We start from the raw sequence: 10,685 nt of genomic DNA, 5'->3' as shown, positions 1-10,685 counted from the left end.
GGGAGTCCCTGCCAGCTCTGCCTCGGTTCCCTCATCTGCAAAGTGGTGGCTGTAACATCATCTGTGACTGGGGCCAATTATCCATTCAGACAGAACTGACACCATACCTTGTTCCAGGAACTTTAATGTTTGTGAGAGAAAGTTCTGGCAAATACGCACCTTCCTTGGTGCTCTAGCCCTGCCTGGGACAGGCAAGCAGGGCAGGCTCTATCTCGTACCAACACTAGTGCAGGCCTACTCCCGGTGTAGACAGAAATCTCTTCCATCTACAAGTACAAGCAGCAGCTGCACCCCGGGCTGTCGGGGTGGAGGACGGAGCCGGTCCCCCTAGGAGCTGACCGGCTGGGGACGGCTGTCCACATGGACCGTGGCCCCATCAAGGTGGGCCTTGCAGCAGGTAATAGGAGGCAGTCATCCTGAGCCGGAGGAGGAGGGGCCCTGGTACCCCACCCAACACCAGGGCCAGGGGCTCCTTTAGGCCAGGGTGGAACTCTCTGGAAGTCCCAAGGAGCAGGCTGGGCCCTGGTCACGCCTCATGGGCTGTCTCTGGGAAAAAGATCTCACGGCATCGCTGTACTGTATCCTGCGGAGAGACCACACTGTGGCCGACGGTCCGGGGGTCAGCGTAGATCTCGAAGTCATTCCCACCCTGCACACAAGGAAGGGCAGGAAGACGCACACATATGTGTGCCTGGAGGAGGTTCCTGGCCTAAGGCCCAGCACGCGCCCTGCCACGGGGTCCCCTCCCCACGCTGGCCCCTGCAGAGCTGCCTCTCCTCCTGCCCCCCGCCGAACCACCCGGAACTCCACCTTCTCAGCCTTTACCAGATCTGCCCTGACTTGCTGTGTGACATGGGACAAGTGTGCAGAGAGCTCTAGGCCCCAGCCTTCCAATCTGTGTAATGGGGCTGAGGAACACCGGCTGTTCTCTGGGAGTCTCCCGGGGGATGGTTCTGTCACCCTGTGTCCTGGCCTTGACCTGGGGGTGATTCGGGGTGGGAAACACCGGGGCTGAGCCACACTCACGGGGCTGGTCTCGTTCCCAAAGAAGTGAATGGTGTCGAAGCTGTCCTGGTCCAGGCTGTCCAGGCAGTAGCGCTTGTCCCAGCCCTCAGGGAAGACGTCAAAGCTGATCATGCCGCCTGTGGGGGGTGGCAGACAAGGCTGACAGAGGGGTGGCCCATGGGGTGAACTTGGGCAAGAGCCTTCATTTATTCCTTCAGTCAACAGTGCAGACCCAGGCACAGGGCATGGGAGCCTCAGGCTCCTCACTGAGAGGTGTGATCCCAGTGGGGAGAACAGGCAGTGAACAGGCCAGGCCACCTCAGAGCCGTGGGGCGGAGGGAGGGAGGGAATCGCCCCCAGCCAGCACCGTCGGGGGGACCTCTCTGGGAGGGGATACTGAGCTAAGGCCTGAGCCAGAATGGTAACTGCAGGGAAGCAAGCACAGTCCCCAAGGCGGAGAAGGTCACGGAGTGTCCCAGCACCAGAGAAGGCTGGCACAGGGCAGGGGCGAGGCCATGCAGGCCTTGGGGTCCAGCATGGTCTGCTTTTCCAGGAGCATCCCTCTGGACACTAGGCAGTGGGAGGATGGCTGCGTTGGAGTTAGCCAGAGCCCGAGAAGAGGCTGCTGGTGGCAGAGGTGTGAGCCGTGGTCAGATTCCAGAAGCATTCTGGACGCAGGGCCCTGGGACTTGCTAGGAGACTGCCCTTGGGAAGGGGGGGAGGGAAAAACATTGAGGGAGATGCTTTGGTTTTTTTGACTTGAGCAACTAGGTGGGTAGCAGGGCATGGACTGGGTTTGGGTGGGGAGGACTGGGGGCAGGTAACAGGTGGAGTCCCTGCCAGTTTGGGGTCAGCCTGCCCCTGCTGTTCCCCGGGGAACAGGGGAGGCCCAGGGCTGGCTTCTGGGCCAGGCTCTCAGATGCTCCACGGGATGGATGGACGCACGTACCTCGAGAAAACCTCAGCCCTTTGCCGGCAAACTCTGTTTTCAGGGCTTCCACAAACTTCTCCCGGATCTTCTCCTTCTGCAGGAGGGGAGGGAGCAGACTGAGGCTCAGAGGGCTGCCGTGTGCCAGGCCCTGTGCTGGGCACACAACTGGAGGGAGTTCAGAGCCTCCACGTGGATATTGTGACCTCCACTTGACAGATGAGGAAACTGAGGCTCAGGGAACAGCTGTGCCCTGTTCAAGGTCATCCAGCCCCAGTGGCAGAGCCAGGGCCTGAATCCAGAAGGTCGATGACTGAACTCAGGGCCAGATCCTGCCAATGCGGGTGTGGGTGGGGTATCTGAAGGAGGCCTTGGAGCGGAGGGATGAGGAGAAGTTTGAGGGGATGGGGCAGTTCAAGTCCCAAGTCCCAAGGTCCACCTCAGGGCAGGGCTCAGCCCTGTCTGCTCTGCCCAGCTCAACAAAGCAAACCAGACACCAGAAATGAGTATGAGGAGCCAAGGGCACGTGGAGCCCTATTACTACGTGGCAGCGGGTGCTCAGAGAGAGGCCAGCAGGATGCCAGGCACAGCCATAGCACCAACCACATGGCGACGTGCGCTGGCTGGCACCTCCCAGCGCAGGGGGCTGGGGGCCTCAGCAGTGCCCGGGAGTCCCCTGCCGCACCCCACTCCTTGGGCAGGATCTTGCAAGTCTGCAGCATATCTAGACTCGGACTAAGGAAATGTTCACTCGTTAGGCCAAGGACCCCCGGCCTGGCCCTGCTGGGGACACAGATGGACAGCCATGTAGAATCTTGGCTGCTGTGCTGAGGGCCGGTGCCACAGGGTGGAAGGTTTGCGCAGTGCAGGCTCGCTGTGCCCGAGGCGCAGAGGCGGGCCGTCCCCACCTTGCCGAAGCAGCAGCGAGAGCCTGGCAGGACAGTCAGCTCACAGACGGCCTGGAAGGGAGTTTGGACACATCCTGGGGGACCAAGATTGGTCCCACTGAGGGTTTTTGAAGCATGGGAGGAGAGTGCCTAGGACTGCATTTTAGTCAGTCCACGTTGGGTAGGACTGGAACGGAGAAAGGCAGGCAGTGGCCAATGGTTTGGGGCATGAAGTGGGCCAGAGAGGACATGAGCTATGAGGCCAGATCTGACCCAATCTGAGAGATAAAGGCAGGCCTCCTGGGTTTCAGGCCTGGCTGTGTGACCATGGGCAAGTCGCCTGACTTCTCTGAGCCTGGGCTAAAGGATGGAGAGGTAATGAATGAACCCCACCTCCCTCCCTCTCCTACAAAAGGAGAGAGGTGGAATGTGAGCCCCCTGCCCACCTTGGCCTTGCCTTCCCAGCAGGAGGTGGACCCCCTGGAGGCCAGAGTCCCCACCAGAGGCCACTCTGTGGGCCCAGGGTTAGAGTGAAGGGTGCCCCAGGCTCAGAATAAATGTTCCCTTCCCACATGGCTCAGGATAGCTGTATTTCCTGTCTCTGGAGAACCGGTTGACCACTGGACAGTCCCATGTGTCAAGTTCAGCCTTAGCAAGGACCAGCACTGTGACCTTCAGCTAGTCAGCCTCTGGCCTCAGTGTCCTCATCTAAGGAAGGGGGCTACCTGCCTGTGGGATCTGAAGGACTGAAGAAGAATAAAACATTTATATGGGATCCTGGCTGGTGTAGGTCACACATATCAGGAAGTCTGTGCCCTCCCCTCATATCGGAAGGGGGAGAACAAGAGCCAGAAAGACAAGAGAAGACCCTGGAAGCCACGGGAATGGTCAGCATGTGCCAGACTTCCATCTCGCCAAGTCAGTACAGCCCACGAGATGGGAACTATGTTCACCCCCACTTTACAGTCGTGCAAACGGGGGCACACGGTAGTAAAGCCACTTTTCCAGGCTGCTCGGCAAGCGGGAGGTGGAGCTGGGATTGGAAACTCTCAGTATGTGTGTGGGAGGGGTTCTCTGCCAATGGTCAGTCTTTACCCAGGGGCAGTCTCTGTGCCCGGGGGCAGTGCCTACCCTTGGGACATGGAGTGGGAATGGGGGTGGGGGTTGGTGAGCATCCCCGAGAGTCCCACCCATCGTCAGGGAAACATCACCAATTCCCTCTGTGACCGTGGCAAGTCATTTCCCCTCTCTGAGCCTCAGTTTCCTCATTCATAAAATGGGGACAACACCACCTATTTCATTCATTCAGAAAGTATTTCTCGAGCACTTGCCATGTGCTGGGCACATGCCAGGCACAGGGGATCCAGCAGTGAACAGCCACAGAAATCCTGGGCCTTAAGGAGCTTACAGCTTCAGTGGGGAGACAGACAGTAACCAAGATTTGAAAAGTAGGTGACAGAGTATATTAGAGGGTGGTGATGGCTGCCTGGGGAGAAATAGGGCAAGAGAGGAGCAGGAAGGGCAGGGGTGCCATGATAAATGGAATGAGAGAGTGACACCTGAGCAGAGGTGGAGGGGAAGGGGGAGAGGATGAGCAGAGTCTGAGGGAAGCGTGTTCGGGGTGGAAGGCACAGTCCTGAAGTGGCTATCTCCATCTCCATCTGCTATCTCTAGAATCAGCAAGGAGGACGTGGTTGGAACAGAGACAGCAAGGGGGAGAGAAGGCCAGAGACGGGCCAGTGGCAAGAGGCTTAAACGGATGGACTTACTCTACCCCTGAAAAGGTGGGGTGGGCGGTGGGGATGACCAACAAAATGCAAGTCGAGGTTTGGCAGGGGCAGCATACCCAAAGGCAAGAGAAATGCTCATATGCTCTAAGAACAGAAGCACAGAGAGAAGGCTGAATGGGTGAGCCAGAGTTGGGCAGACCCCTCAGGGCTCAGGGCACCAGGGGAGGGACTGGGGCATTGCCCTGCTGGCAAGGGGAGCGACTGTAAGCAGGGAGTGGAGGGGGCCGACATGCTTTAAAAGGTTCTCAGTGGCACCGTTGGAGAACAGACTGGCAGGGGTTTACGGGCGGAGCGGCCTGGGGGGTGAGACATACAGGTGAACAGATGTGAGGCCACTCCAGAGGCTGAATCAAGGGGAACTACTGCTGGACCCCACATGGGCGGGAAGGTAGAAATGATGCCCTTGGCTTAGGTAAGTGGTGGCTGCTGGTGCTGGTCACCAAGGCAAGGAAACCAGCCATGTAGGAAAGATATGGGAGTGCCTAGACCATGGCACATGGTGGGTGTCCCAGAGGGTATGGGCTGAATCAGAACCACCCTCCCCCCCAACTGATCCATCTCACTGATGAGAAAGCAAAGGCCCAGAGAGGCTGAGTGACCGAGGTCCTAGAGCCTAAGGTTGCACAGTTGGCAGCACCTTGTCCAGTTCGGAGAACTCGATTCGCTCCTCCAGGGTACAGCTCCGGCCGATGGGCGAGATGTTCAGCATGCCATTCCGGAACTCGATGAAGGTTCCACTGGTGGTAACATGGGTAGGAGGGAGGGCAGGGAGTCAGAGAGAAGAATGGCCCTGAATTCAAATCCAGCCCCATCTGGGACCACTGCCTCCTTGGACTTCACACGGGACAAGAACCCACACACTGATAAGTTGGGGCCCCAGTAGTTGCAGGTCACATCCGAGAGACCCGCCCCGTCCTCCCTCCGGCCTGGGATGGTGGGGTGGGGAGGCTGGATGCAAGCTGGGAGGGGTCTCACCGTTTCTTGGGCAGTCTGAGCAGGGCCATGTAGCGGAGGCAGAAGTTGATCAAGTCCTGCAGCAGCTCCTCCCCCAGGTGGTTCTGGATGGTCTGGGCAAGGAACACAGGGCTCTGAGGGCGGCGGGCACAGTGCCCTCCCCCGGCCCGGACAGAGGCACCACACAGGCTGTGCCACTATGGAAAAGTGTCGCAGGCTGAGGCCCTGGGGGGCACTGACCTGCTTGGAGAGCAGTCGTCCATGCTTATACTGCACGGTCCCATTCTCAGCAAACACATAATCAAACTTCTCGATGACTTCAGGGGTGCATAGAAGCCGGGAAGAAAGAAGGAGTGTGAGACCAAGCACCCAGAGCCAAGTAGAGGGATAAAGCCCACACTCCTTGATTTGGCATTCAAAGCCCATTTGTTCCATCCCAAACCTGCTTTTCTAGGCTCTTCACCTTCAGCTTTTTTTCCAAACAAGCCAACAAGCCAGTCACACCTCTGGCCTTTGCTCACACAGGTCCTTCTGCCTGGACCGCCCTCCCATCACTTCTCCCCCTCCAAAATTCAGCTCCCTCCTCTGGAAGCCTCCCAAGACTCCCCAGCAGGGGGCGCCATTTCTGCGGTGCTCCACAGCCCCATGGTCCAGGGGCTTCCGCTTTGTTTCATAGCTTCCATCACTGTTCTCCAAGGCTGGTTGCATGGGGGAGTTTTCAGCTCTGGCTACCACAGTAAGTGGCAGGAACAGGAGGCTCAGGGAGTCCAGCCAGGAGGGAGCCTGGACAATGGAGGGGCAGCAGAGAGGCAGACGTGGACACACAGGGAGATATTTCTAGACTTGCTGATGGAATGCACAAGGGGGTGTGGAAAAGGGAAAAGTCAGGTCAAGTTTCTGGCTTTCGAACTGGTGGGATCTGCCTCAACTCTGCTGAGCCGGGAACTCAGCTGAGAGCAGATGCTTTGGGTCCAAACAACTTCCCGGATGACTTCAGAATCCTTCTCTGTTCCATGGATAGCTGTGCCCACCCTAAAGTGTGGTTGTGAGGATGCAATGAAAAGAAGTCAACATATGCTCATTTTCAATAGCGGTAGCCATTATTGACTAGGCGCATTTTAAAGAGGAAACCTGAGACTCAGCAGAGAGAGCTGAGAATGTCAACTACTCCAGGGCAAGATTCTGCCTGCTTTGCCCCCTGCCCTCTCTCCAAAGCCTGACACAGTGCCTGGCACACGGCCGGTGCTCACTGCGAATCAGTGAGGGAGGTATCCAGCTGTTCCCTCTACTTCCTCTGCCCCACAGAAGCGGGGCTGGGTCTTTGAAGGCACACGGGTGGGTCCAGGGACCTCCAGAATTCCCCCCACCCCCATCAAGACTGTGGAACTGGCTCTGGGTGCCCCTCCTACCTTCATCCCCCTCTCCCAGCTGCTCAGCAATCTTGGAGTAGTCGGAGCCGCCCACCACACCGATCTGCACCCTACTTCGCAGCTTCTGCAGGAAGGCAGCCACCTCGGGGTCAATTTTCTGCAGGGGGTTGGGGGTGGGGAAAGCACAAGATTTCTGGCTGTCAGCGCATCTGGAACCTCACGCAACCCGCACTCAGTGTTCAGAATCCAGGGAGCCCATGTTCCATCTGAATCTGAGGTAGTTCAAGGTTTAGAACCCAGACCTCAAAATGAGATGTAATGGATTCAGACTCTGGCTTGAGTTCCTCAATTGCAGGCTGATCTTGGGCAAGTGGCCTTAGTGACTGTCCCATCTGTAAACTGGGGATCGTGGTAGCAACCAGCTGGAGGTGGTCAGTGCTAAGATTAAATGAGATAGTGCCTCCAGAGTGCTTGGAAATGAACAAGCAAGCAACTGGTGACTAATCCCATGAAGACTCCCCAAGGAAGTGAAAACTAATGAGTTATACTCCATGTTTTTGGACTTTCGGCTATTTAAAGCCGACAATACCTATAGGGAATGACCATGTCAAATTCTGCCAGTGAGAATGTATATTGGTGCAGCCACTTTGTAGGGTAATTTGGCAAGAAACCTTAAAATGCATGCACCCCGTCACCCAGAATTTCCACTTCTCTTGCCTGGGTGTATATGGAAGTTCACTGAGGTATAGTTGATCATAGAGAACACCTGGAAACAGCTCCTAGGCTTGTCAGCTGGAGAATGGTAAATACCTGCTCTGAGATACTACGCTGTGGTTACACAGAGTGAGGCAGGCCTGTGCTTCCAACAGGGGAGAGCCCCTAACACGCTGTTAACTGGCAAAAGCAAGTTGCTCAGCACAGAGTCTGCTTGACACTCTCTCTCCCTCTCTCTGCTCCTCCACCCCCCAAATAAATAAATCTTAAAAAAAAAAAAAAAAAAAAGCAAGTTGCAGGAAGGCACACACAGTATACTACTCATTAAAAAAAGGGGGGGTACCTGGGTGGCTCAGTCGGTTAAAGCGTCTGCCTTCGGCTCAGGTCATGATCTCTGGGTCCTGGGATCCAGTCTTGCATCAGGCTCCCTGCTCAGCAGGGAGCCTGCTTCTCCCTCTTTCTCTCCTTCTGCCCCTGCTTGTGCTCTCTCTCTCAAATAAATAAATAAAACCTTAAAAAAAATAAAAGCCTTACAAAAACTGCTTAATATTTGTTCTGAGCAAACAGAGATCTCGACAGAGGTCTGGAAGGAAATTACATGACAGGCAACCACCTTTCTTTGGGATCCTGACATAGTCAGAAGGGACTTTAGCATCTCTGTTATGTTTTCATTCTTCACAAGAGAATGTTCATGAATATGCATACAATTAAAAATTAACTTTTATTTATTTTAGTAATCTCTATACCACGTGGGGCTAGAACTTAGGAAGGATCAAGTCACATGCTCTTCCGACTGAGTCACCCAGGGGCCCCCAAAATTAACTTTTTTTTTTTTAAGATTTTTTATTTATTTATTTGACAGAGATAGAGACAGCCAGCGAGAGAGGGAACACAAGCAGGGGAAGTGGGAGAGGAAGAAGCAGGCTCATAGCAGAGGAGCCTGAAGTGGGGCTCGATCCCATAACGCTGGGATCACACCCTGAGCCAAAGGCAGATGCTTAACCACTGTGCCACCCAGGCGCCCCCGAAATTAACTTTTAAAAGCACTAAGGATAGGGCTTGGCGTAACTGGTGGACAGCAATAACACACTTGTACAGGCTGCTGGGTCAGTGGAGCAAAGGGTCAGAGGGAGGGGTTGGGGCTGTGCCTTAGACCTTGCCACCCTCCCTCCACTGTCATCTTTCTCTCACCCCTGAAGATCCTGGGAGCTACTGGAGGCAGAGCAGCCTGATTTCTCCTTGAGCTCCCAGAGCCTAATCCAACGCCCTCCAGGAGGCAAGGAGGGGCATTCAGGACCTAAGAGGGGAGGCTAAGACCTGGCTTCCCATCAGCCGCTGCTCTGCAACCCAGCCCTATGGCTCCCTGCTCTAGGGGATCCCAGTTCCTTATGGCCGGACTGGAGGGTGGAATACTCTCGGGGCTGGCAAGAAAGAGGCCTGCTTATTTATGTACCCAGCTGGTGAGGATCGGTCTAGGGGCTCATCTAGGGTGAGATCCAAAGCGAGAAAAACTGAGCGTGGAGCAGAATATGGAGGATTAACATGGTGACAAGTCTTTAGAAGAGTTGTACTCCCACCCTGCCTGGGCCACAATACCTTCACAGTGACCAGACTAGGCCTGGGGACTCTCACCTCCAAGTGGGCGGAGTCCAAAACTCATCCGAAAAGATACGGAAGCCCTACCTCCCTCCATAACTGAGGGTGGGAGGTAAAGTGGGTGAGGAGCTTTTGAAATGAGACCTAGGCCCAGGCCTGTAAAGATCAGGTGGTATGACTTCAAGACTCCCGGACTCTCTCACTAGATGGCGACTCTGATGCTAGGGCGCGCGCCGAGCCCTGTCTAGAACCCTGGGCTCAGATGCCAGCTTCGGGATACAGGTGCGTCCTAGGGGAGGGAGCCCGGGCTGGGGAGGCGGGGGCGTCCGGGGACCAGGCCTCGGAGAGAAGAAGCCTGAGCGGTGGTAGGGAAGCGAGGTCCTCGTTCGCAGCCTCCTCCCTCCAGCATCCCACCCGCCCCGACGTTCCCGGGCAGAAGGTGGGCGCAGACGCTCGGGGTCTGAGACATGGGGCATCACTCCCCGCGGACGGCCCTCGGCGTCAGGAGCCAGGTACCGCTGCATCCCACACTCGGTCCTGGGCTGTCCACGGTCACCACTTTCGGCCTCTGAGCGTCCGCGTGACACTCCGACGGGAGCTGCTGAACGTCGGGGCCTTACCTGGCGAGCCGGCGTGAGGGTCCCGTCCACGTCAAACAGGCAGAGGACGCGCTCCCTCCTGCGGGCGCCCTCAGCGGAGACCGCCATGGCTGCAGCTCCGCGCGCGGCAGAGGCCAGGGATGCGGCCTGGAGAGCTGCTTCGGGAAGAGGCTAGACTAGGCGGGGCCTGGGAGGGGCGGAGCCAGCCGGCCCGCCGGCGGGTGCCAAACCTAGAAGGGGCGTGGTCAGGGCGTGATCTTGGCGGGAGAGGGACTGCCCGGACGGGGCAGGGGCGGGGCCTGAGTTGACTCAGGAAGGCTGATTCTGATTGCACCAGGAGGGGAGGGGGCGTGGCATAGGCGGAGCAGGGCGCGGTGGGTTGGTCGGACTGTTCCAACCAGACGGGGGCGGGGCCTGTGCCTGGGCCCCGCGGGAAGTAAGGGATAGAACCCGGAAGAGAGGAGCGGGGCCAGAGTTACTCCTCCGCGGGAAGATTCTGATTGCATCTGGCCCAGAAGGGGCTGGGCGGGGGCGGAGCCTCAATCCCCGCAGTGCGGAGCAGGGCGGGGGGGCGGGGGCGGGACTCAAAGAACCGGAGCGGTCCCCTCCTCGTCCCGCCTGCCATCTATGACTCACCCCCTCGTTGCTAATGCCTCTGCCCTACAAATCTTAAGCTTTAAGTAATCACCTGATGTCCTTTGCTCAGGCTCTGGACTTTGCCAGATGACCTTTGCCGACCCTTACTCCTGCTGTCGTTCTGCCCACCCCATGAGGCCCAGCTCACGGTCCACCTCCTTCAAGAAACCTTCCTGGATCCCTCTGTTCACAACTATTCAACCATC

General features: G+C 57.0%; 1 protein-coding gene across 2 annotated transcripts; it reads right to left on the bottom strand.

Moving 5' to 3' along the window:
* Positions 1-106: 106 nt before the first annotated feature.
* Positions 107-10,036, bottom strand: PMM1 (phosphomannomutase 1). Of its 2 annotated transcripts, XM_026479541.4 has the most exons (8): positions 9,865-10,036; positions 6,974-7,091; positions 5,805-5,881; positions 5,586-5,677; positions 5,248-5,347; positions 1,955-2,030; positions 1,027-1,142; positions 107-649 (listed from the first exon to the last, which is right to left on the bottom strand). In XM_026479541.4, the coding sequence occupies exons 1-8, from the start codon at positions 9,949-9,951 to the stop codon at positions 527-529; spliced, it is 789 nt and encodes a 262-aa protein (XP_026335326.1). In that variant the 5' UTR covers positions 9,952-10,036; the 3' UTR covers positions 107-526. The 2 variants fall into 2 exon arrangements, with proteins under 2 accessions (XP_026335326.1, XP_026335325.1); XM_026479540.4 differs by lacking the exons at positions 107-649; positions 1,027-1,142 and adding an exon at positions 1,149-1,710 and having other exon boundaries at positions 9,865-10,028.
* Between the last annotated feature and the right edge of the window lie 649 nt (positions 10,037-10,685).

This window comes from Ursus arctos, unplaced genomic scaffold (assembly GCF_023065955.2).
Source record: "Ursus arctos isolate Adak ecotype North America unplaced genomic scaffold, UrsArc2.0 scaffold_21, whole genome shotgun sequence".
In the NCBI taxonomy this organism is placed as follows: Eukaryota; Metazoa; Chordata; class Mammalia; order Carnivora; family Ursidae; genus Ursus; species Ursus arctos.
Note: the sequence above shows the minus strand (reverse complement) of the source record. Positions and strands in the feature narration are given on the sequence as shown.

What these genes read in the sequence shown, in the direction of transcription:
- PMM1 (XM_026479540.4), bottom strand. Translation starts at nt 9,951, where the DNA reads ATGGCGGTCTCCGCTGAGGGCGCCCGCAGGAGGGAGCGCGTCCTCTGC. An exon ending in GACGACTGCTCTCCAAGCAG is followed by an intron (nt 5,678 to 5,804) that starts GTCAGTGCCCCC and finishes TTCCTTGCCCAG; the next exon opens with ACCATCCAGAACCACCTGGG. An exon ending in AGTTCTCCGAACTGGACAAG is followed by an intron (nt 2,031 to 5,247) that starts GTGCTGCCAACT and finishes CCCCTCCTGCAG; the next exon opens with AAGGAGAAGATCCGGGAGAA.